Raw genomic sequence first — 27950 nt, forward strand, 5'->3', positions numbered from 1 at the left:
ACATATCAAGGTAGATATAAGAGAAAAGGTTGCAACGTAGTATACCTGATGTTTACATTTGACCTAACAAGTAATATTAGCTCAACAGTTGTTCTGGCTAGGACTGGGATAACAAGCAGTACAAATTAGTGTCAGCATATTAACTTGCTAACACTTGGTCAGCCAAAAATTAAAGCATAGTGTGTTAACATCCCACCAACTACCAGTGATTACATGGTATAAGGCTGTAAGCCCTGTTGAAAACTACATCTCTCCATTCAAACAAAACTGCAGCACGCAATTCATTTGTGAACATATTTAATCGACTGAAACATGTAACCAACAATCGAAAACCTGGATTCAGTTTCACTATTATAATATAGATCACGCAAAACATTCAATTCAACCTTAATATGGGAACACAATTTTAGTCTATATTACACACTTTATGCATTATGGGGATGACATAGCTAACGTTTACAAAATATATTGCCAAAGGTCAACATTCAGAACTCTAATCCCATATAACAATACAAGCTTCACCACTGAATACAAATTACGTATATACATACAAATATTGTTGAAATCAATAAATATGCAAGCAACTGAACTGTGACGGGGTTAAATTCTACTATTCTAGTATAATAGGAATTTAAGATCAGTATAGATAAAGCCAAGTTTCGATTTCAACTAACAAAATTATCACCAAATATCGAAATTATGATGCTTATGTTAATTAAATTTATAGTTGCAAGGCACTTACCTACAAGGACAAACGTAATACAATATAATTTTATAATTTAGACATGTATTTGGTTTATATTACTGTGCCTAGTTGGAGTATAACTTTTAGAGGTTTATTGGGTTTCTTATCTCTGGACAGTAATCCAATAATACCGCAGAATTAGAGTGTCTTCATCCTGTAACCACACGAGTTATTCCAGCTCTGCTTTGGACCAATACAATAAATTCAAAATTTTGACTCTCGCATGTTTTCCCCTCATTCAACTTCTGTTCAGCAGGTACAATTATTTTCAGGTTAATTTGTCTACATCCATGCTAAATACCCATAAAATAGCTTTGCATGTGTAAAATATATATTATAAAATTTCAGTGTCAAGGCCTCATTTATCTAAGCTTACAAAAGATACTTATTTAAAAGATATCAGCAGGTATATTATTTTGATATTAATAATTTTGAAAGTAGCTTTCAAACTAACAAAACATGGTGATGATATAATCAAGCACTGATTAATAGTATGGCAATAGCGGTAACAAGAAGCAAAACTTACCTGGTCACTAATTGTACTAAAGATTCCACAACGACTATATAACAGGACTTTTTGACAGAGGCGAGACTTTATAACAGAAGGCTGGAAATGATAAATACATAAGATAATGTTCATAAGGCTATCAACATACCTGGGTGCACCCATGATCAGTGGACTGGGAACGAACACCACCACATTAAATTATACATGAGATTTCGACATTTTAATGCACCCATTACTCCATTAGCACCTATTCTCTCTGATAAGTAACAATCCGACGACCGAGAACAATATTCATCAGAAAGTAATCAACTATAACCAATTACAGTAGTATTAATATATACACATAGGGATTGATTGAATTGTGACAGTGGACTCAGAAAGAACACCAACAAATTAAATTATACATGAGATTTCGACATTGCAATGCACCCATTAGCACCTATTCTCTCCGATGAGTAACAATCCGATATTGGGAACACTATTCATCAGAGAGTAATCAACTATTACCAAATACAGTAGTATTATTATATACACATAAGGATTGAGCAAATACATGTATAAAACACATTATAGTGAAAGAAAAAACAAAACATCATATTAATAGAACTGTTCAAAAAAAAAAGTCAGGCTTTTAATCAGAGGCAATATGTTATACCATTGAGCTGGAAAAGATAAGAAGCACATGAAACTATACATAAAACTATAACAGTGGCATAACCTTTCTTAATGAACTCGTTGGCACCTTTTACCAAAAGTAAAAATTAAATAAATCCAAATATTAAATCAATTCATCTTAACCTAATTACCCTGCTGGCTAAAAATAGACCACATATGTAACACTAACAGTGTATGCATATTTAACAGTGTGTACATATATATATATACACAGAAGAGACACGTGCAGATAGAATGCTGATATATAACACATTACAATAAGAAAATCCAAAAAAAAATATTAAAATGAAGAAAACAGAATAATGTCTGGTGTATCCTGAAAGAGGGTTTAGACTTTAAAGAAGGAAGAGGTAAAGGATGGTTCCAAGGTGGTCCTGTAATAGACTAAGGATTTGGGAATTAGCTGCATTCAATCATACTATCCTACTCTTTCCTCCGCAATTAAAGAGGATATCTCTTTTCCGCATCTTACTAGCCCTATTTAATATTCCAAAGTCCAAACTGTTTTAAGTATCCAATCTGTACTTGCAAACTATTAGGTGAATTACTCAATTACTATCACCAGAAAGTTATTAAGTTGTAAAAAATTGTTCTATTCCTTGAGCTTACATTGAGATTTTAAAAACTAATACAAATATTAATAATTTAGGAAAACAATATGCTGAGAACTAGATTTTTTGTGTACCTGAAGAAAGTCCTTGCATTGGAAATATAAACTCCAAACGTACAAGTAGCAATATAATCTGAGTCATTTCTTTTATAATCAGATAGATAGAACTGAGATGCTTTGAAAAGTATCTACGAACTATTTTTACTTAAATCACCCCATCCACTACTACTCCTAATGTACTTATCAACAATACCGAACTCATCATTCTGAGAACGCCTTCGTGCATAATTCTCATCTGAAATAAGTCCCTTTTTAAGTCTTCTATAAAAGATGATCTCCCAAGGCCACAAACGGGCAGAACCAAAAAAAACATCCACTGGTACATGTTCTTCCGGCTGCTCCAGGCCATAAAATTTAAGAGCCATATTCATCTCCTCTGCTGTTATGCTTGATGAGGAGTGAGATCCAACAGCGACTTCCAAATGCAGATTATCTGTCGATAGAGACGGATGATCAAGATCAACACATAAATCTTGTGTGGACAAATTCCCTGCAATAAGAGGGTCTTCATCTAACCCCATAGCTGACGAATTATCCACTTTTTGTGCATCCTTTATTATAGCATGGTCACCATCTCTTTTATCCAAAATAGTTTTGTCCATACCCTCATCTTTGTCCACTTGGACAGACTGGACTGCATTTGAGTTCTCTCCGGAACCACTTGCATTGCAAAGATTAAAGTCGCACGATCCTGCGTGACCTTCTAGTTGTCCCCTTTCATCCCCCTCTGTCTCGTGTATCGCAGAATTCACCAATGACATTTTCTCATTTATTTGTAATTCCTTTAAAGATGGCAAGGCCTGACCCAGAGATACAGGAGAAGACAATGAGGCAGGGGAACTTGTTCTTGATTTTAAAGTCGTCTTATGATTTCCAAACTTAGAGCAGTGTGATGTTGTATTAGAAGACGAAGATCTTGACTTGCTTAACGGCAATCCTGACTGTGAACTAAACCTGGATACAGATTTCGATTGTGACCTGGATCTACATGCAGTATAGTCAGAATGGATTGGAGACGATTCTGCAACTTTCGCTTTCTTTGCTTGATGTCTAACTGGACTTTGCCTTTCCATTCGCCTTCTTTTTCCATCCTGGTGTTCTTCCCTCCCTTCCTGGTGTTCCACTCTTCCAGATCTATGAGTTTCCATTGCTAGAGGAGAACTTCTATCACTTCTTACCGCCTGATGCTTACTGTAATTGGATTCCCTCCTCTCATTCCAGTGCTTTCTTACTGGTACAGAACTTCTAATTCTCTGCAAAACATTCTCGGATATGTATCTTTGCCTTCTCAGCTCCTCTTCACCTTTACCTCTGTGATAGAACTTATCGTCATGCCTGCGGTTTTTTCTGCTCGTCAAATTCCTATTAGCAACCTCTCCTATGGGACAGTTCAGCCTTTTATGACCCAACTTTCCGCAATTGAAGCAAGTTGGTAAGGATTTTGGATTATCGGGGTGCTTTAAAGCTGTGTCGCAGGTTTGCTCAGTCCCTTTCTTCTCTTCAGACTTTTTCATGGTAGGTGAAGCACCTGAAAATGTTCTATGATGGAGATCATCTTTATCATCCCTTTTGCTGTCAGCATTATTAGGGTCATAACGTTCAAAATCCAGCCTGTTATCATTTAATTGATGCCCAAATTGCTCGCTTTCACGGTCCAATGGTATTGGTTCCATACTTGTACCTTCAAAAGGCAATATATCCCCAACAATATGTTCTTTTTGCCTATTGTAAACTTCAACATTATCTTTGGAGTAGCTTGCTTCATTACCCATGTCAACAGACTTGTGCCTTCTATCACCAACATCTGTTTGCTTGTCAGTACTTTTGTAATTTCGTCGATCACCCAAACCCAATCTTTGATCACCATATTTTTCTTTTGCATGTCTCCTTCCAGTTTGTGACTCGTGAGTTCTGCCAATTCTTCTGTTACTTCCCAACGGTCTAGGCTGTCTATTGGACCACGAAAGAGTTACTGGTTCACCACAAATGTTCTTTCCTCTAAGTGTTCTGAGAGCCTTCTCAGCATCTGCAGTAATATCATACACTACAAATCCAAATTTATCTTTCACTTGTATATTGCAAGGCCCGAACCTTCGGAAAACACGTTCAAGCTCGTTTCTACTAACGCGGGTTGATAGGTTACCCAGATGCAAAGACATCTCAATTCTTCAAATTCAACTGCCTCACCTACAAATAAATCATAAAAACAAGATGTGATGTGTAAGCCACTATAATACTAACAAGTAATCAGAATCATCAGATACATCAAGTAAAAGGTGACAATTATTATATGATATAAAGAGATAATCTTAAAGCCAGAGATAACTGATCATAAAATGTTGCATTAGATGCTAGTTAGCTACTTTGCTCGAACTCTGGGACAAGGATTCGAACGCAAATCCAAATATCCAACTATGTTTTAAAAAATTGCAATACGGTCCAGAAACATGTCATAATTGTTTTAAACATTCACCTAAACTAAATATGAACTTGTACTGAGCATTGCAAATTACAGATTAATGTTCTTCGCCTATTATATAGGATTTCAGGCTTCTTCTTATCTTCTTTTTTATCATTCCCCCCTTCTTCCCTTAATGCGCCTTTTATTTTGCTTTCACATATAAATAAACATATCTGGTTTTAGTCAAAATATATAGATTTCACCAGGAATTTAAGAAGTAATATGTGTTGTGTCCAGGGATCCAGCACCAGCATAGCTGTTAGAAGAATTGAGTCCGAGTAAAATAGACTAACAAATGTCCTTTTACTTGGCATTTCAGACTCTCAAATAATTTAATATACCGCCAGGAATATCAAGTCAAATAACTACAAACTATCAAATGTCTTACTGTTTAATAAGCAAACAAAATAATAACAATATAAATGTACTGAAGTAACAATTTACCAGTTTCCAGTCTTTTGACCCAAATATATATATACATTTACTAAATAAACATAAAGTTTACTCCCTGCCCCCTGGTAGAACTACAGAGTGATTAACTAGAAGTAATCATCAAAGTGCTACATATTTTAAACTGTACTTGTGACCGAGTTTCCTCGAACAAATAGAATGATTCCAGAAGACATGAGCACCGATATTTGCAATCATTGTATAAATTCACATAATCGTTTGTTTCTTTCATATATTTATTAGCTTCGATATTATGGTGGTGGTTTGTTTATAAAACAAACCGAAAGCCCCGTAACATAGATTAGGTTTATATTGATTCAATTAATGTTCTTCCCCGTAAATCTTTTATGCAATATACATAAATTGTTAAATCGCCCAGAGGGATAGAGCTACTACAATCACCTGTGAATCATTTTGTCATTCTACATATGTAATATGTATGCATTCATGAAACCAGAGTACATATCAGACGAGCATTCGACAAAGGAAAATTATCGAACATCTTATGCGCGAAGCAAAATTATTAAAATGAAAATCACTCTCTCGCACCGCCTCTTAGGGTTTGCATTTGCAATACAAAAATCATATATGTCATTTGATCCAAAAAGTAAAAAAAATAAAACAATAAAAACAGGTAAAATTTACCCAACTAAAACCCTAAACAATATACACTGGGTGGCAGAAATGGGTAACAGAAATATACCTGTGCGATTAAAGAAATGTGTATCTAGAAACTGGATTCTTATATGTGTGGCTAACACTCCATAGCGCCTTCTGGGAATTTGGTATCGGCGAGATGTTTATACGCTGTGGAAGCTGGAAGGGCACAAAATTAAGAAATCAGGGTTTCAGCGGAAGCGGTACACTCTACAGTGTTTCCCCTCCTGAGAATACACCTGGTTTTGTCAAGTTCCCAAACTACCCTCCCACGCGGAAATAAACACATCTCTTTTCTAGGATCTTCGATAAGGCCGGTTGCTAAATTTGTTTATAAGAAACTAGTTCAGAAGCCGCGCGTTGCAGCGGCCTATAAAAATTATATTAATGATTCAATATTAATATTTGTAGAGTACAATAATTTTGTGGCTGTATATAAAAAGTATATTAATGATTTAATATTATCTGTTTACTTGAATGGAGTAAACAGATAATGCATGAATAATATTTTATGTATACAAAGTAAATCATATAAAAATTAACAACAACAACAAACATGTCTGATTAACAAAACAAATATTATAAAAGAATAACCAACAAACATAAATCACTAATAGTTAATTTATTGATATCATCCATCAATATCATGTCAAGACTATATTTTTCTCCCGTGTTTGGATTTGAGAACTATCACCAGATAGAGGTAGGGTTGTGGTATTGAGAGAGAGTAGGTTGTGTTTAGCTTATCCAAAAGCCTACAACCTACAAGGGGTATTTATAGGTGCGGAGAGACTTGTGTGCTACTCTTTATCATAAATAAATAATCTGAAACAAAATCAGATTAAAACTTTTAAACTGCTATATTCCATAAATAATCTGAAACAAAATCAGATTTTGAAACTTGCTTCTAATATATCTGAAACTAAAAAAGGTAGTTCTAATTTTTGATATTTTTCATCCGAAAATTTCAGAAAATTAGAAAAATAGAACGGAGCGATGTGAGAGGCGCCACCTACACGCCCCTCGCTTCTCCTTTATATAGAAACGAAATCAGATTAAAATTTTCAAACTACTATATTCCAAAAATAATCCGAAACAAAATCAGATTCTGAAACTTGCTTCTAATATATCCGAAACTAAAAAAGGTAGTTCTATCGATTCTCCTTTATATAGAAACAAAATCAGATTATGAAACTTGCTTCTAATATATCCGAAACTAAAAAAGGTAGTTCTATCGCTTCTCCTTTATATAGAAACAAAATCTGATTAAAACTTTCAAACTACTGTATTTTTTAAATAATCTCAAACATAATCAGATTCTGAAATTTGCTTCTAATATATCCGAAACTAAAAAAGGTAGTTCTAATTTATGATATTTTTCATCCAAAAATTCCAGAAAATTAAAAAAATAGAACAGAGCGATGTGAGAGGCGCCACCTACACGCCCCTCGGTTCTCCTTTATATAAGTATATTGATAAGGAACTTTTTTTTTTTGAAAAAAATATATATAATTCTATTTTAAAATTTTAGGTTCTGTTGCTAAACATGCATATGATGTGATTAAATACAATTAATAAATCAATACGCATCTATTCAAAATTTACCTAAGATAACTGGATATACATATATATAACACGTTGTTAAATAATTGTATTTATTTTTTTGAAAATAATATATTATATGGTATGAAATTAATTATCTTTACGCATTTGCATGATTATGGATAATGGAAAGAGAGAATTGATTAGAAAATTAGAGAATTTATCTATTCAAGTGTACTTAAAATACCTGTCAAAAAAAGTGTTCTTAAAATAAGCACTTTCAATATCTTTTTCAAAAAATAAAACGCATTTCCAGCACTTATTTGATTGAAGTTTTAATAGATTGTTTTTTATCTATAAATTTTAATGAATCGTGTGAAATTTTGATTTTACGCAGATTTTTAATAAAATGTCATAGAATTGATATTGATCATTTAGAAATTCTTTTGTGGGCATGTGGATGGATTTTAGAGTTTGCTATCAATTGAAATTATCATTTAGAAATTATTTGCTATCAATTGATATTTTAGAGTTTTAATATTATTTTTTTGAAGATAAGAGTTTGAATATTGTTATCATATAATTAACATTATTATATCAAAACATGCGTTAAATGATCGTATTTATTTAAAATATCCTTTCTTACTTTCCTCTTCATTCTTTTTAAATCATCAGTCAAAAAGATTAACGAAACTACGTGTAATTATAAATGCACTCGAGGAGGAATAATTTAATTTTAAAATAATTGCGAACTAATCCTTAACATAAAATAATCATAAATCAGAGGAATATTGAATTTTTATTCCAGCATTTGTCAACAAAACAAAGATGTTAACATGTAAACCTCCGTCGTGTGGAACCCATCTCCTGTTTATTTTTTAAATTAAGGTATAATAAAAACTCTAACATATAAATTTTTATTATGTTCAACAAATACGTGTTCATTTCTAAAATCTGATACAAGTCATTAATTTATGTCAAGTCTTATATACATAAAATATGAATATAATTGACATGAAATTGTACAATGAAGGGAATGATATATCCGTTCCCATTATTTAGTTGACCATGAAGATAATAAATTATATGAATCTTCTTGTATTTGTTTGTGAATTACTTATATAATTATCTTTTGAATAAGTTTGATTTAATTTATATAATAGTCATGATTAGGATTTTCTTATAGTAATATATCATCATTTTTACTCTTACTATATATCTGTTGATAAAATCAAACCATTATTAACCTTAGTTCAAGTTAATATCATAAAATGTCCATATATTTCAAAATTTCAAATTTTATCAAATAAATATTAATTTATATCTTTGTAAAATTCTTTGGGATCCATTCCCGTGGTGATCGTAGGAAATAGAAGTAGACTTGAGTGACGGAAATGTAAACAAGAACCAAGTTTGGTGACAAACCGTGCTAGTTTAATGCCCTGATACAAATCTATATAATTCTTAAAGCATGAGTCATTTTTTAAGGCTGCTTTGGTAATTTCACTTTCTCTTGGATCAACCCATTAAGCTTCGGATCGACCCGGCAGCTTTCTCATTCAACTTAACACTATGAAAGAATATTCCGAGTTTTTATGCGACCCACCCGATTTCCACTGGGCATGCAGCAAGTTCCTGCCATATCAGGAGCGTGGCATTTATTGCTGTTCCATTGATCAAGCCACTCATTGAGCTTTTTGGATCTCATAGCATCTTCCAATCATATGAGAGTTTGAAAAAGGCATTAAATTCGGTTCCTCCAATCATGGCACTCATTACTACGTCTAATTGATTTCAAATTCAAACATGATAATTAATCATAACAAATCCGTGCTTATTTATCTAAATCAATCTCTTCTTCCTCCATTATGCTCTCTGCTATTTTTTATTTAAAATTCGAAATTCTTATTATCTACTTGCATCTGTAATCATTTGATCATTTTTTTCTCTCTCGATTTGTAGAGTGTATGGTAGTAACATTTATTTTATATTGCAGTGATAACGGTGGTCGTGTTTTTTTAGCATGAAGACGGATTCAACGTCGTCAACAGGTTTTGCAATCCTTTCTATGATAATGTTGCAGTATCGAAATCCTCGATTGTAATCGTAAAATTTTGTTTCTGCAGGTGTGAAAAGAAATGGACGTGGATCGTGGTAAAAATGTTGAGACAATTTCCAAGAATCAAAAGAAAGCACATGCATCAGGTAATTGATTTTCGCACTAGAGTAAAGTTTTCATACGCATTCATTTTCAAGATACAGTACTCTTGGTCTTGGTTCCTCAAAAGTCTTGGACGCGATCGTATTGTCGTTAACGTCTTCATGTAGAATCATTAGTGTGATATACAACAATTTGTAATAAGTTTGTGTCTGTTATTAATTAATAGGTATTCTCATGTGGAGAGCTCATATGATTCACCTAATATTGGATTAAGGTAGTTATTGGGTGAAAGTTTGGAAAGCTAGAGAGGCCTTTTTTGAAAGTATACGACCTCCACATAAGGGATTGTGGCTTAGCATTGGTGTATGTTCTATTTTTTTGTATTTTTGTTCCAGTTTTTAAGTTTTTTATATTGTATAGATGACATGATATTTTGTAATTAATTTTTTTGACATTATTTTTGCATAATTTCCTTTCGTATTGATAGTGATTATGATGCATATATGTCCACTAATGCATTTATTGATCCTTTTTTTATGATTGAGTTTTCCTTGCCGCTGCTGAAAAGAGATGATTCGTCCAGGCCACTATCGGATGCTCACCGTGTGAAGATTTATATTCACTTTTTCTCAACTTCTGATCAAGGCTTTTTGTTTACTTCTTATTGCGTGTCATTGTATTTTGACAAGAGACACCGAGAATGAATATGACCCAATTTCCGTCCAGATACATGAATCTAGCCTACTATAACTTATATGTGTATAAGGAAATGTAGTCAAAATATATTTGATTTTCGATGATTTTGGCATTAATTCTTTTTTGTATAATATGTAGTGGTTTCCATATTCACTATATTCAATTTTCAAATCTAGACCTTTTGTTATAATTTCAAATTAATGGAGTACTTTTTCACTTCACAATTTTAGCTCTCGATAAGAAAGTTTTTATATATTAGATTTTTAAATATTCGGATACATAGATCTAGACTGTTATAGCTCATATGCAAATAGGGAAGTCAAACTTTATTTGATTTTCATTGATGTTGACATTAATTACTAAAATACCATTTACATTTAATGTTTGTGGTTTCCACGTTCATTATATTTAAATTTTCAAATCAAGACTTTTTGTTATAATTTCAAATTAATAGAGTTTTTTTTCACTCCATAATTTTAGATGTTGATAAGAAAGTTTTTATATATTTGACCTTTTAAATTTTTGGATACATGAGTCTATCATGCTATAACCCATATGTAAATAAGGAAAAATAGTCGAATTTTATTTTATTTAACTGATTTTGGCCGTTATTATTACAATCCTTTTTTGTATAATATATATTGGTTTCCATATTCAATACATTTAATTTTCAAATCAAGATTTTTGATATTTTTATATATTAATTATTATTTTTGAATATTTTCTGATACATGGATATAGACTGCTATAATTCATAGCAAAAAAGGAAACGTAGTCAAACATAATTTGATTTCCACTTTTTTTAGCATTTAATATTACAAAACTTTTTCGTATAATTTGTGCAGTTTTCATATTTACTATATTCAATTTTTAGATGGACTTTTTGTTTTAATTTCCGATTAATGGAGTATTTTTTTTTCACTTCACAATTTTAACTCTTGATAAAGAAGTTTCTATATATTAGACTTTTAAAATTTTCAGATACATGAATCTACCATGCTATAACTTATATGTAAATAAGGAAAAATAGTCAAATTTTATTTGATTTTCAATAATTTTGGCATTTATTATTACAATCCATTTTTGTATAAAATGTGGTGGTTTACATATACACTATATTTAATTTTCAAATCAAAACTTTTTGTTATAAATTCAAATTAATGGAGTCTTTTCTCATTCCATAATTTCAGCTCTGGATATATAAGGAAGTATTCATACACTCGGTTTTACAAATTTTCGATACATGAATCTGGACTGTAATAGCTTATATGCGAATAGGAAGTCGAACTTCATTTGATTTCCACAGATTTTGACATTTATTACTACAACAATACTTTTTCGTTTAATTTATACAGTTTTCATGTTCATTACATTCAATTTCCAGATCAAGAATTTTTTGTTATAATTTCATTATTAATAGAGCATTTTTTTCATACCTGTGTGTGTAGCACGGGCCAAAATGCTTAAATAATTTTCATGTGGTAATAAATGAGCATATTTTTATTTAAATAAATTAACAATAAAATTTTTTACATGCGGTTTATTATAATTTTTTGTTATTCTATTCAAGATACGAGGAGTCGCCGTTAGGCGACAACGAGAAATTTTAATTATATAGTCATTACTATTTTCATGTCTTTTATAAATATTTTAGAAAATAATACCTGATATTTTTGATTATTTAACAATACAGATAATGATTTGATAATAGATCCATAAAGTTATAAATTTTTATTCCAAACATGAAATATTTTTATTATATTAAATATTTGATTATATTAATGATACTAATTAAAAATCTATTCCGTTATAAAATCAATACAGAATCTATTCCATTATAAATATTTATCACGTATATCTTTTTATTATCAATTTTCAATATAAGCAATAATCGTAGCATATAATTGTAGTAATCTAACTGAATGATGACTACATAGGTATTTCTTTATTGATGTATTACCTTAAGGTTATTTATTTCTTAACCTATTTATCAATTTTTATTAAGGAAGGGAGGAAACTCTATCATTTGCATATTCACCTTAATTTTATTTTATAATTAAGGTATGGATGGAAGCTTTATGATACGCATAATCAGGTTAAGTTTATAATCATTTATGTTTCGAAACACAAAGATTTATATCGTCCGCGTCATTATAATTTTTGTTGCGAAATTTTATTTTTTTTCAATCGATATTCGTATATATTATGCTTAACATCTACAACGCACTGATCGTCAATAACATAACTCGAGTATTTTGACTCTTACATACGTTGTCTTTCATAACTTATATCTTATATCATACTGTTTATTAATAAAAAATGTATAGTTTAACTAGATTAAAAAACAAAAAATTATATCCGTGTGCGTAGCACGGGCCAAAATGCTACGAGTATATTTTTATTTAAATAAAAATTTCATAAATGAGCATATTTTCACTTAAATAACTTCACAATAAAAAAATTTACATATAGTTTATTATATTTTTTGTTATTTTATTTAACATTCGAGGCGTCGCCTTTAGACGACGCCAAGAAATTTTAATTATACAATCATTACTATTTTCATATCTTTTATAAATATTTTGGAACATATTACCTAATATTTTTGATTATTTAACTATACAAATAATGATTCGATAATAGATCCATAAAATTATAAATTTTTATTCCAAACATGAATTATTATTATTATATTAAATATTTATTTATATTAATGACACTAATTAAAAATCTATTCCGGTATAAAATCAACACAGAATCTATTCCATTATAGATGTTTATCGCGTATATCTCTTCTTATTATCAATTTTCATTACAGGCAATAATCGTAGCATATAATTTTAGTAATGTCACTGAATTATGACTACATATGTATTCCTTTATTGATGTATTATCTTAAGGTTAATTATTTCTTAACATATTTATCAATTTTTATTAAGGAAGGAAGAATACTCTATCATTTGCATATTCACCTTAATTTTATAATGAAGTATGGATGGAAGAATTATAATACGCATAATCAGGTTAAGTGTTTATAATTATTTATGTTCTAAATACAAAGATTTATATAGTCCGCGTCCTCATAATTTCTGTTGCATGAGTTTATTTTTTTTTAATCGATATTTGTATATATTATCTTTAACATCTACAACGTACTAATCGTCAATAACATAACTCGAGTATTTTGACTCTTACATACGTTGCCTTTCATAACTTATATCTCATATTATACTGTTTGATAATAAAAAATGTATAGTTCAACTAGATAAAAAAAACAAAAAATCATACTCGTGCGCGTAGCAAGGGCCAAAATGCTACGAGTATATTTTTATTTAAATAAATTTTTCATAAATGAGCAAATTTTCATTTAAATAACTTAACAATAAAATTTTTACATATAATTTATTATATTCTTTGTTATTCTATTTAAGATTTGAGGCATCGCCAAGAAATTTTAATTTTATAGTCATTACTATTTTTATGTCTTTTATAAATATTTTAGAAACAATTACCGAATATTTTTTTTATTATTTTAACTATACAAATAATGATTTGATCATAGATCCATGAAGATATAAATTTTTATTCCAAACATGAAATATTATTATATTAAATATTTGGTTATATTAATGATACTAATGAAAAATCTATTCCGTTATAAAATCAATGCAGAATCTATTCCATTGTAGATATTTATGATGTATATCCTCTTATTATCAATTTTCAATAGGCAATAATTATAGCATATGTATAGTTTTAGTAATGTAACTGAATTATGACTACATATGTATTCCTTTAAGGCTAATTATTTCTCAACATATTCACCTCAATTCTATAATTAAGGAATGGATGGAAGTTTTATAATACGTATAATCAGGTTAAGTTTATAATTATTTATGTTTCTAAATTCAAAGATTTATATAGTCCGTGTCGTCATAATTTCTGTTGTGTGATTTTTTTTTTTAAATTGACATTCGTATATATTATTTTTAACATTTGCAACGTATTGATCGCCAATAACATAACTCGAGTATTATGAATGTTACATACGTTAGTTTTCATAACTTATATCTCATATCATACTGTTTGTTAATAAAAAATTTATAGTTTAACTAGATAAAAAAAAATCATACCCGTGTGCGTAGCACGGGCGAAAATGCTACATGTATATTTTTATTTAAATAAATTTTTCATAAATGAGAAAATTTTCATTTAAATAACTAAACAATAAAATTTTTACATATAGTTTATTATAGTTTTTGTTGTTTTATTTAAGATTCAAGGCGTCGCCTAACGGCGACGCCGAGAAATTTTAATTATATAGTCATTACTATTTTTCATATCTTTTATAAATGTTTTAGAAACAATTATCGAATTTTTTTTATTATTTTAACTATACAAATAATGATTTGATCATAGATTCATGAACATATAAATTTTTATTCCAAACATAAAATATTATTATTTTATTAAATATTTGGTTATTATAATGATATTAATGAAAAATCTATTCCGTTATAAAATCAATACAGAATCTATTCCATTATAGATATTTATCACGTATATTCTCTTGGTATCAATTTTCAATATAGGCAATAATTATAGCATTATATAATTTTAGTAATGTAACTAAATTATGAATACATATGTATTCCCTAATTGATGTATTACTTTAAGGTTAATTATTTCTTAACATATTTATCAATTTTTATTAAGCACGGGAGGAAACTCTATCATCAGCATATTCACCTTAATTTTATAATTGAGGAATGGATGGAAGCTCTGTAATCTGCATAATCAGGTTAAGTTAATAATTATATATTTTTCTAAAGACAAAGATTTATATAGTCCGCGTCGTTATAATTTTTGTTGCGTGATTTTATTTTTTCAATCGATATTTGTATATATTATTTTTAACATCTACAACGTACTGTTCGCTAATAACAAAACTCGAGTATTTTGACTTTTACGTACGTTGCTTTCATAACTTATATCTCATATCATACTGTTTGTTAATAAAAATGTTTAGGTTAACTCGATAAAAAAAACAAAAAACATACACGTGTGCGTAGCACGAGACAAAATGCTAATAAACATTTAAAATTCTATAATTTAAAACTCATAATAAATAATTTGACTGCTCTGATTACCCGCCAGATTTGGGGTTAATCACGACATAAAGTATAGAATAAGTTTTTTTTTTAAAGCAAAGTATAGATTAAGTCGATAAAAATCAAAGAATCAATACCCGTATGCGTAGCACGGGCCAAAAAAGCTAGTACTACTAATTGGTAGCGTTGTTTTCTGTGCTTCCACCTCCTGTCTCATTTTTACTCCCTTTTCGCCGTCCTGCTAAATCGATCTCTAACGCATCCCATCTAAACTGCACGGCGATTCCATGACGCTTGGCTCAGGAGGATCCAGTGTCGTCGGTAACTTTTTTTTTTTCACTTCTCAACCACTTTGAATTGTCTTATTTTATATATTCACTTTTGCTTCAATAATTAACTCCATGGTTTAATTCGATTTACGGCGGAACTGTTTGATGCTGCTTCTGAATCAATTAGTGATGTTAATGCTTTTGATTTAGGTTTAAGTGCAATTTTTTTTAGGCTTAATGACCTTTTATTCCTCGAAGTATGGGTGTAAGTTCCGGCCTCGAAGTTTATAAACGTACCTTTCGACCCTCAAAGTATCTTTGTCGTACCTTTTAGCCCTTTTTAAAAATACCTGTATAAATCGGAGGATAAACTTGACAATTGATATTCCGGGTAAAGTTTGGGTGTACCTTTTAACCCTTAAAGTATACATCTCGTTCCTTTTAACCCCTAAAGAATATATTAAAATACATTAGATGTTCTTTTTAACCCTTAATGTTTAATGCCCTTTTGAACCCTCACGTATGAAATGTCAACTTTGTCCACCCCGTTATATACCGGTATACGCCATAAGGGCTAAAAGGTACGACAAAGATACTTTGAGGGTCGAAAGGTACGTTTTTAAACTTCGAGGCCGCATCGGAACTTCCACCCAAACTTCAAAGGCTAAAAGGTCATTAAGCCTTTTTTTTATATGGGCTGAATTAGTAGTACTTTGTTAGTTTTTTACTTTTTATTTGATCAATTGGCAGTTATTTTGTTATATGCGTGTTGGGAATTATTCGATTTTTTAGTTGTTGCGGCTGATAGTCCAGTCGGTGTGTTTTCTGTTGAATGACTCCTGATGTTGCGTATGCTTGATTGAAGTCAAACAATGCGATTGAAATTGTAATATAAGATGTTCTGTAGATTTTAAACACTGATAGATGAAATTGTATTCGCTGCTAGTTCAGATAATTTGGTGGATAATATACACCCTGAAAATTGAAGTAAAAGATGTTCTGTAGATTTTAAACACTGATAGATGAAATTGTATTCGCTGCTAGCTCAGATAATTTGGTGGATACTATACACCGATAAGCAACCGTATATTGTTGATCTGATTTAGGCAATTTTTTATTTTAAAATTTTAGACCTCATGTTTCTTCTACTATTACAGTCCCTCGGAATTTCAGATTGCTGGAGGAGCTTGAACGCGGGGAGAAGGGTATTGGTGATGGTACAGTGAGCTACGGAATGGATGACGGAGATGACATTTATATGCGCTCTTGGACAGGGACCATCATTGGTCCTCATAACGTGGGCCCAATCTCTCTTATTATAACCATGCTTTATGTGTTTTCTTGCTTGCTTTATATCTGCTGAATCAATAGTACCACCCATATGTGTTCCACTTGCACACATTAATCTATTGGGTGACACATTAATTTGATTTACATCCACCTAGTGTGATTTTCACCCATCTCTCTCACACACATTTGTAGCTGTTTACATTATCACATATGCACACACTTTAAATTGACAAGATGCTATTGAAGTGAGTAATGTGTGTGCTATTGCTTTTGAATGTATTTACCTTTGACTACCTACTAAAAAACTCATATTCTTATGACTTCCTAGCAACTGTGAGTCTGTGACATCCCTAATACTTGGTTCTAATTCAGAGGAATAGTATATTCTAGTTATCGTCTTCCTGAATTGTAAGTTATATCCATGTATTGATTCAAAGAAGTGCTACCTAGAAGATCAGTGCCAAGTTTAATGATCCGAACTACCATATTTCTCCCTTTGTCAGTCATCACAGTCTCTCCCCCTTCTTGCTAAAATAGCTTTGTTGCATACCTAGTCTTTTGTGTCTCTGAAGAAACATAGGAGAAAGAGAGGCAAAGCATAGTTTAACTGATTTAAGGCTCATTTGGTATAATGGTGATATTATGTGTGCAGGAACCAAACACTTTATGCAAAATTAATTTTCGGTAACCTGATATGTGGGGGAGGCTAGAAGTTTAATGGAACATTTCTCTTGGAACTCAAATTAGGTAATGCTAATCTGAGGGTGATGACAGTGTGCCCAGCTGACAGATTTCTTAAAATTAGAGTACCTTTACCGTGAACTACACTGTCTTGGATGGAATTCTGGTAGGGATAAAGCAAGTGTATCTGTAAGACAAAACGACTTACCCCTCCGACCTCCCTTTGGGTCTGATTCAAAACTTTACTTTAATCAAGTCCGGAATTTGTACTACTGGTATCTAGAAGCAAGCAAGTATTCCATTGGGAGTACCTCCTACCTTTTATTAATAACTTTATAGGTTCTTACATTGCTGCTTAAATTGCTCAATGAAATCTAGCACATTTGACCTCATCTAAGTCGGAATGATAGTTTTCATATGCATCATTTTACAGTACTATAGTAGAATTTCCTTCTGGTAATATGTTACTAGCCGAGACCTGGCTATCAAAAATGTGTCATGCGAGGTCACCCTTAAAATGCAGATAAGGGGTGTAAATAATTAAATATAGTGAGCCATCAAATACTTAAACTGATAATCCCTCTCTCCCTCTCTCTCCCTATCCCTCTCCCTCCCCATCCCCAAACAGTTCTATAATTTATATATGAATCTGGACCTTATATATATGTACAAGGTAAATATGCTGCTTTTGAAGGCCTATCGTATTGATTTATCGACAGGAAGGCATATCGTATTGATTTATCGACAGTTGTCATTTTAAATATGATTCCCATTACCCTTGTGTTCATATGTATTGTTTTTCATATTTTGCAGTCTGTACATGAAGGTCGCATTTATCAGTTGAAGCTTTTTTGTGACAAAGATTACCCTGAAAAGCCACCTACTGTTCGCTTCCATTCACGGATCAACATGACTTGCGTCAACCATGAAACTGGAGTGGTACAAAACTATTCTGATCTTTAAGTGCAGTTGCCCAAAATTTAAGTTACTACATCCTGAAGCATTGGTTTTTTCTATGATTTTGATTCTTTGAATGTGTATTTATGTTATTAGTAAATCTTTTGTCATCTATGCTACTACTAGGGGTGTAATCGAGCCGAGCTGAGTCGAACACAATCATGCTCAGCTCGATCTCGATTAAAAAGTTCGGGGTTCGAGCCTTAATTATAGGCTCGAAGTTCGACTCGTGAAAGTTTGATAAGCTCGAGTTCGGCTGGAAAGCTCGAATGATTTCATCAAATATTAACAAAAACTTGAAACATGATCGGTTCCGCTCGAGTTCGATTCGATTGAATATATAAAAAAGATAAAAAATTAAATATTTTATATAATAATATAGAAATAATATAAAAATAATTATTATAATACATGCTCTATTAGGTTCGGGAGCCTCACGAAACGAGTAATATGAAGCTCGAACTCGGCTCGGTAAACCATTCAAATAGCTCGAGTTCGGCTCGACTATTTTCCAGCCGAATTCGAATATTTTATAAGCCGAGCTCGAACAGCTCACGAACTGTTTGGCTCATTTACACCTCTAGCTACTACCATTCATGAATTAAAGCTCTTGTCCTAGTATCTGGTCGTTCTTCAATGGGAATGGAGTTGAAAAGATAAGAGACTGTTTTGGACAGGGAAGAAAAAGTAGCACGCACTTTTGTAGTTGATAAATTTTGTATTACATTCATGTTATATATATATATACGCACATACATACATACATACTTATACATATCATTTTGGTATTATGTTTTTGAAATTAAACCATTGAGATTTGTTTACTTGTGAAATAGAGTTGAAAAGGAAAGGGAATGTTTTTGGACACGGAAGAAAAAGTAGTACGCTTAGTTGATAAAATTTGTATGAGATACACGTCATGTATTGTTTTGTACTCTAATTATGTTCTTAAATGTAATCAATTGAAATTTGTGTACTTGCAAAACTATAGGTTGAATCGAAGAAGTTTGGAATACTGTCGAATTGGCAAAGAGAATACACCATGGAAGATATATTGACTCAGCTGAAGAAAGAGATGGCTGCACCGCACAATCGTAAGCTGGTCCAGCCTCCAGAAGGTACCTATTTCTAGTCCAAGATCATGCAAGCATCATGGACTTCATTGCTGATTCCATATGCAAATTTGTAGTTTGTAATGGTATTCTATCTTGGAATGTAAATTTTATGGGGAATGCTTCAAGAAGCTTATCCTACTACCTAGCGTGATCTCTCAGTCTTCCTTTTAATCTGCTAAATGATGAAGCAAGATGTTTTACAGGGGATTTTCATGTTGTCTTGAACGTTAAATATATCTATGCTTTGTTCACTCAATAGGTGTTTAAATTCCTCCGGTTTCTACAATGTTACTAATGAAATGTTAAACATTTTTTATGAAACGACTTTGCAGTTAACTGATTACATCAATGTATCAATTAGATCATGCTTTTGATTTTGATGTCATGCACATTCCCTTCAATTTATGTGATTTGTATTTTGCTTGAGCCACTGGGCATGGGTTCCAGTTCTTAAGATTTAAAGTTGCAGGTGCGGGAGGAAGGCTTATTTCCACCTTGAAATAATGGGATAAACTGAAATGCAATCATTACCGTGTTCCACTCAAAATATTACTCAACTAGTCTTTTCTTTGTACTTGGAAAATGTTGGGAATCACTAGAACGAACATCACGGTATACAATTTAAAATGTTTTTGAAAAACTGAGGGGAAAACTCAGGTTCGGAGCTGGTTATATTTTATTTTGAGGTTGGGATATATGTGTTTGAACTGTAAAGTTCATAAAAATAAATTTTTCTATAGGATTACGTATTCTTCAATCTCTTTAAATAGATTTTTCAATCCAAATTTCCACTCTTTTATCATACTCCCTGTATCACATCTTATTGAACTACTTTTTTTAATATCTAAAAAATAATGAATTTGTAATTTATAATATATATATATATTTAAAATTATTACAACCACACATTCATATACAACACTTCTTGAATGTTCATTATCACTTTCTATAATTGAAATGAAAATAAGTGATTCATTATTTTAAAAATGTGTTAGTTATATCAACTCGTATAAAATGGAAAAAAAATGAGTAATCCGGTGAATATAAGAAGTTAATTTCTAAACTATAATTTTTAAAATTTATTTTAAATGGATAACTTAGCTATCATGATTTAAAATTCGTGTACACTTGTATAATTATTATATAAACATGTAAAAAAAAAGAAAAGAAAACCACTGATAAAAGAAAGTAAAAAGTAAACTTGAGTGAGAGAAATGTAAATAAGAACAAAGTCTAATGACAAAATGTGCTAGACTGCTAGTGTCTCGTGCTAGTTTAATGCCCTATTGCCCTGATAGAAAATAATTGGTAGCTTTGTTTTCCGTGCTTTCACCTCCTCTCTCTCTCATCTTAACTCCTTTTTGATTCTGCTAAATCGATCTCTTACACACCCCATCTCAACTGCACGGCGATTCCATGACGCTTGGCTCAGGAGGATCCAGTGTCGTCGGTAACTTCTTATCACTTCTCAACCACTCTGTGTTGTCTTGTGTGTGTCTCTATGTTTGCCTCAATCATCAGCTCGATGCTTTATTTTGACTTGCGCAGTTAGTTTTGCTGCTGCTTTTGAATCAATAAATGATAGTATTGTTTTTAATTCCGTCGTAAGGGTAATTTTATTGTTTACATCGTTTCGATGAGTACCGTGTTAGTTAATTACTTTTTATTTGATCAATTGGCAACTGTTTTGGTATATTCTTTATGGAAATTAGTCGATTCTTGTATTTTTTTTTTGCGGTTAATAGTTTACTTGGTGTGTTTTGTGTTGAATACTTGTGAATTGTGATGTAGTTGCGTATGCTTGATTGAAGTTTAACAATGCTATGGAAAAATAAAAGGAGAAGGTGTCTTTGCAGATTTTTAACACTGATAGATGATAAAAAAATATATTTGCTGCTAGCTCAGATGATTTGGTGGATAATGTACACTTGTTACTTGATCCTACTGTTGTTTATTAAGCAGTTGCTATAAACAATTGTATATAGTGTTGGTCTGATTTTGACATTTTTTATTTGAATATTTTCAATCTCATGTTTCTTCTCCTGTACAGTACCTCGGAATTTTAGATTGCTGGAGGAGCTTGAACGTGGGGAGAAGGGTATTGGAGATGGTACAGTGAGTTACGGAATGGATGACGGAGATGACATTTATATGCGCTCTTGGACAGGGACCATCATTGGTCCTCATAACGTGGGCCTAATTTTTTTTATAACTATGCTTTATGTGTTTTTTTTGCTTATTTTATATCTGATAAATCAATAGTACCACTCATATGTGTTCCAAGCACTAAAAAACCCTTCACGACCTACCAAAAAACTCATATCCTACCAAGTTCCTAGCAACCGAGAGTCTCTGACATGCCTAATACTCGTTTTCTAAATTTCAGAGCAAAGTACTATCTACTTTTTTAATTCTGAGTTGTGGTCATATCTGTGTATTAATTGAAAGAAGTGCTACCTAGAAGAGTGCCAAATTTAGAGATCCAAATTACTATAGTTCTCCCTTTGTTAGTCATCATAGTCTCTCCCCCTTTTGCTAAAACATCTTTGTTGCAGACCTGGTCTCTCGTGTCTCTGAAGAAAATAGGAGAATGAGAGGCAAATAATAGTTTCACCGATTTAAAACAGGCTCCCTTGGTATAATGGTGATATTATGTGTGCAGGAATCAAACACTTTATGCAAAATTAATTTTTGGTAGCCTGATGAAATTAGGTAATATGCCAATTCGAGGGGAGTTGACAGTGTGCCCTGCTGACATATTTTTTAAAATTAGAGTACCTTTACCCTGAGCTACACTGTGTTGGTTGGAGTTCTGGTAGGAATAAAGCATGTGTATTACCAGTGGAATTTAGAAGGAAGCAAGTATTCCATTTGGAGGACCTCTTATGTTTTATTAATAATGTTATAGTTTCTTCCATTGCTGCTTTAATTGCTCAATGAAATTTAGGACATTTGACCTTATCTGAGACGAAATAATAGTTTTGATTTGCCTCATTTTACACTAATTTAATAAATTTTCCATTTGGTGATATGGAACTAGCCTAGACCTGGCTATGAAAAATGTGTCATTAGAAGTCACCGTAAAAATGCAAATAATGGGTGTAAATAATTAAATATGGTAAGTCAACAAATACTTAACCTGATGATTTCTTAATTAGATATAGATATAGATATAGACACACACACACACACACATATGTATATATGCTGTTCGTAAAAGACCCGTAATATTGATTTATTACAGGTGTCATTTTAAACATGATTTCTCTTACCCTTGTGTTCATATGTATTCTTTCTCATTTTTCGCAGTCTGTACATGAAGGTCGTATTTATCAGTTGAAGCTTTTCTGTGACAAAGATTACCCTGAGAAGCAACCTACCGTTCGCTTCCATTCACGGATCAACATGACTTGCGTGAACCATGAAACCGGAGTGGTACAAAACTATTCTAATTGATCTTATGTGCAGTTGACTAAGATTAAAATTCCTACATTATGAAGCATTGAATCCATGATTGTGAATGTGTAGCTATGTTATTAGTAAATCATATGATATGGGTTAAAATAACAGCCCATAAATATATTGTTAATAAAAGTAGCCCAAAGGCAGAAAGCCCACTTGTTAAGGCCCGGTCTTAGATTTTTAAATTAATTTCGTAATTAGTTAATGTTATAAAAAGGCATGCCAGGTTTTCTACAATCAGCATTGTGGATTACCAACGCCCATGGCCAGAATCGTGAGTTACTAACGTTTGTAGCCCAACTTCGTGGGCAGCCCAATCAAAGTGGTACAAAACCACAGAAGATTTCAAGAAGGATCCAGAATTTATCTCCTAGAGTTCTGGATAATTACAAACTCTAATGGATAATCTCCAAACTCTAAACCTATTCTATCTCTGCCCCTCAATCTAGAACTACGTTTTTCACTTGATCCTTTAGGAACGTGAAGGTACATGGGCATCTCGGAAATACTGTTCGAGTTCCTGAAGTATGAGAGCAGCCATAAAAGCTTGACGCTCACCTTTGGCAACCCTAGGGCAGCAACTGATTGTTATCTATAACATCATGATTAGTACTCTAGATTCATTCTACATTTTTGTTAAATTTATGTACAGAATGTATCATTTTGCAATTATGTTCTTAAATTTGAGCAATTGAAATTTGTTTACTTGTAAAACTATAGGTTGAATCGAAGAAGTTTGGAATACTGTCAAACTGGCAAAGAGAATACACCATGGAAGATATATTGACTCAGCTGAAGAAAGAGATGGCTGCACCGCACAATCGTAAGCTGGTCCAGCCTCCAGAAGGTACCTATTTCTAGTCCAAGATCATCAAGGCATCATGGACTTGATTGCTGATTCCATATGCAAATTTGTAGTTTGTAATTGGTATTCCATCTTGGAATGTAAATGTTATGGGGAATGCTTTGAGAAGCTTATCCTACTACCTAGCTTGATATCTGTCTTCCTTTTAATCTGCTAAACGATGAAGCCAGATGTTTTACAGGGGATTTTCATGTTGACTTGAACATTAAATATATCCTATCTTTGTTTCCTTATGACGGGGGGGTTTTAAATTTTTTTTTTACCTTTCTTACAGTGTTACTACCTGAAATGAAAGAATTTTCAAGAAACGACTTTGCTGCTAATACATCAATATATTCAACTAGACACTGCTTTTGATTTTGATGTTTGGTACATTCCCACCAATTTATGTGCTTTATATTCAGAACGTTAAAGATTTTGCTTGTGCCACTGGGTATCAGTTTTCAAGATTCATTAAATTTGGCAAAGCCTGCTGTTCTTTTTATTAGTCTTTTACCAAGTCTTTTCTAGTTTAAAAATTCCTGTGTTACACTCATTACTCAACTAGTGTTTTCTAATGGGTATACTATCCTTGTACTTGGAAAATGTTTGAATCAGTGGAACGAACTCCACCATACAAAATTTCAATTACCTTGAAAAAATTAAGGGAAAATTTGATGCGTTCCGAGCTGCTTATAATTTGTCTCGGGGTCTCAACTTCTAATTTCTTTGTTATATCTATAAAAAGGGTTCGCATCTAGTGCTTTTAGCAACATATAATTAAATTACTTTATCGATACTTTGTTTAAAGAATTACTACTAGCATCTATATAGCACTGTTCAGTCAGTTCTTTCGGTGAGTATTAATTATTGTTTGACCAGCTATATTGTTTACATGGCTTGAGTCCATTTTCACAGCAATGGGACACCTTCAAACCAACTCTCAAATCTTCAAGCCTAAGCATGGTTAGCATTTGACCATACGTCGACTATTTCTGTCTAATATTAAACCCAAAAATCAAACATATAAACCATAAACAACCGTCATGCTGTGAAGCGATAACCTCTCTGAAAAACTTCAACCAGACAACCAAGATTGCACCGTCATCGACTCGGTCTGGCCCCTGAATTCATTTTTGTTGGATTCGACACATTTTCTTATGGCCATGAGTAGTATAAGTCATGGATTATGGTTGTATTATCTGCCGGTGGTGTAAATTTGAACCGATTAAAGCATCAAACTTCAACTGGGGGTTTGAATCGTTATATTTATAAAATACTTGGCCTTGCAGCTTGCAGGCCCCTGTTGGGATTCAAAATTTAGCGAGCTCCAAAATATAATTATAGAGTATAATGTTATAGAAGCTTTATGTATCTGATACTCCCAGATAAAAGAAAATACGAGTCCACTTGCAGCTAGAAACAAAACTCAAAGCATGTGTGGATCGGGCCCGGAATTTGGCGTAGGCGCGCAGTTATTTTGTTTGATTCAGCTGGCGACATGGTCAGTCAGCAGCACTAGTCAATTTCACCGGTTACAACCAAATAGTTTACGTGTTGCACATCCCTTATATTGTTACCTCTTTCTTTCCGTTCTCCATGCTTCATAATTTGAAATAACGAGCACCAAGGCTGTCAAATTGTCGAGATTTAAGTGGGACACGCAAATTAAGTAAAGTGTATCACAGACAAATTGTTGAGATTTAAGTGGGACACGCAAATTAAGTAAAGTGTATCACAGAAAAGAAAAGAAAGAGAAAATAGATAGGAGTATCTTGGTGAGACCTATTATTAAACTAGGGAGAAAATTATATGCAATAAAATGATTGAAAGTGTCAAGAGATTAACAACTGAAAGTGTTAAGAAATGAATGGAATTGAGTTATATATTATTTTTATATGTTGAGAATCGATTTATCTAAAATTTTAAAGTATTAGAGTAATGTGCTAAATGGATTCTATGCTATATTTGAACACTCCACAGAAGCCCGTCTTTGGATTCGTGTCCAGAGTTCTAATATCATAGTATATTTGAACACTCCACAGAAACCCATCTTTAGATTCATGTCCAGACTTCTAATATCATGTTAAGAACAGAACAATCTAAAATTTTAAAGTATTAGAAAAAAGTCTGAAATAGATCTCGTGCTATATTTTAATAGACATATATCTAAACTCTTTATTTACGAAACATGTACGGTTGCTCAAATTTTGGAGGTATTTGGTTCATGGTTAATGAGCCCGGCTAACGGGAATCGGAACCTTAATCCCATAAAAAGTGTTTGGATTAGTTATTTGGTGTCATGGAATGGGAACCCCAATCCTTTTAGGTGGTTAAATCATACCCTTCCCATCCTTTGAGTTACCATTCCCATACCCTCCATTCCCATTACCATTCACGATTCCCATTCCCAACCTCAATCCAAACACCCCCTTTGTTTATTCTTTAAGATTCGGTTATCATTTACTACAATTCAAATACCGAGAGCTCAATATGCAACTGCTTGGATAAGATACCAAAAGTTACATATAATCCCTCTCGCCCCTGCAAACTGCCGTAGTTCCAGCTAGTTATGTCTGTAACCACAACACATCACAGCCTCTTGAAAATCTCTCAGCTTCTACTCACTCATTTTCCTTGACTCGATGTCAAGATGAGTAAAAAAATGAAGCTTCCTTCACCTTTTAAGTACACAAAATCACCTTCCTTTCCCTCCTCAACTTGGCCATGGCCAACTTGTGCAGACCCTAAGGCCTTTTCTTTCCGGGCTGAAAACACCACCATCAACTCCGTCTTCGTCCCCGAAGAGCACTCAGAGTTCATTGCCAGCTCCTCCGACTCCAATTCTGCATCCGAATCATCTAGGCGCCATGTTATAAGTACTGCTGATGAGTTAGATACCGAGTGCTTCAATAGTGCAGATGCCATAGAGAGTGTTATTCGAGGCGTGAAAAAATCAGAGCGTCTGTTTTTCGAGCCAAGTAGCTCCACACTCAGAGAGCCTGAGAAGAACAAGATTAATAATGATACTACTAATGAAGATGAGAATGATTCAAACAGAGCTAGCAAATACGTGGTGATTGAAATGGAGACTATGGATCCATTTATGGAATTTAAAGAATCAATGAAGGAAATGGTGGAGGCCCATGGGCTTGACAGCTTGGATGGTCTTGAAGAGATGTTGAGTTGTTACTTGAGAGTGAATGGGAAGTGCAATCATGGGTATATAATTGGAGCTTTTGTTGACTTGTTGGTGAACCATGATGAGTTTGATTTTACTTTCTCATCGACTTGTTTTAGCAGTGACTACCAGTCCACAACTTGTATAAGTCAATCTCCAGTCTCTGCATCATCACTCTCTTCTTTCTCGGCTTCCAATTGTAAATGTACTACTGCTGCTTCTGGTGCATCTTCATCAGAAGATGAAGAGGCTCGTGCATGATATAAAAATGTAGCTTTAGATTCTATATGGCTTTTCTTTTGAAATGTATCCATGATTGTACATGTTGATAACAGAATCCAACCCAAGTTAACTTGAGAGTATTAGGAAAACCAAAATCTTCCATTGTGTGGGTGTTGTAAAATACTCCCTCCGTCCCTATTTATCTGTCCACTTTGGAAGTAAAAATTTGTCCCTATTTATCTGTCCATTTATA

At 32.4% G+C, this 27950-nt stretch overlaps 4 protein-coding genes across 4 annotated transcripts; 3 read left to right on the plus strand and 1 right to left on the minus strand.

Annotated features, from left to right (window-relative positions):
- Window positions 1-2631: 2631 nt before the first annotated feature.
- Window positions 2632-6464, minus strand: LOC108224976 (uncharacterized). The gene is made up of 2 exons (XM_017399754.2): window positions 6213-6464; window positions 2632-4785 (listed from the first exon to the last, which is right to left on the minus strand). The coding sequence occupies exon 2, from the start codon at window positions 4755-4757 to the stop codon at window positions 2727-2729; it is 2031 nt and encodes a 676-aa protein (XP_017255243.1). The 5' UTR covers window positions 4758-4785; window positions 6213-6464; the 3' UTR covers window positions 2632-2726.
- A 9380-nt stretch (window positions 6465-15844) lies between these two features.
- LOC108224260 (ubiquitin-conjugating enzyme E2 variant 1C) lies at window positions 15845-20373 on the plus strand. The gene is made up of 4 exons (XM_017398780.2): window positions 15845-15997; window positions 17103-17242; window positions 18730-18855; window positions 19865-20373. The coding sequence occupies exons 1-4, from the start codon at window positions 15964-15966 to the stop codon at window positions 20003-20005; spliced, it is 441 nt and encodes a 146-aa protein (XP_017254269.2). The 5' UTR covers window positions 15845-15963; the 3' UTR covers window positions 20006-20373.
- An 866-nt stretch (window positions 20374-21239) lies between these two features.
- Window positions 21240-24548, plus strand: LOC108192802 (ubiquitin-conjugating enzyme E2 variant 1C). Its single transcript, XM_017359293.2, has 4 exons — window positions 21240-21438; window positions 22039-22178; window positions 23298-23423; window positions 24171-24548. The coding sequence occupies exons 1-4, from the start codon at window positions 21405-21407 to the stop codon at window positions 24309-24311; spliced, it is 441 nt and encodes a 146-aa protein (XP_017214782.2). The 5' UTR covers window positions 21240-21404; the 3' UTR covers window positions 24312-24548.
- A 2411-nt stretch (window positions 24549-26959) lies between these two features.
- Window positions 26960-27736, plus strand: LOC108226562 (transcription repressor OFP13). Its single transcript, XM_017401535.2, has one exon. The coding sequence runs from the start codon at window positions 26960-26962 to the stop codon at window positions 27734-27736; it is 777 nt and encodes a 258-aa protein (XP_017257024.2).
- The last annotated feature ends 214 nt before the right edge of the window (window positions 27737-27950 follow it).

The sequence above is a fragment of the Daucus carota genome, chromosome 6 (assembly GCF_001625215.2).
Source record: "Daucus carota subsp. sativus chromosome 6, DH1 v3.0, whole genome shotgun sequence".
NCBI classification, from domain to species: domain Eukaryota; kingdom Viridiplantae; phylum Streptophyta; class Magnoliopsida; order Apiales; family Apiaceae; genus Daucus; species Daucus carota.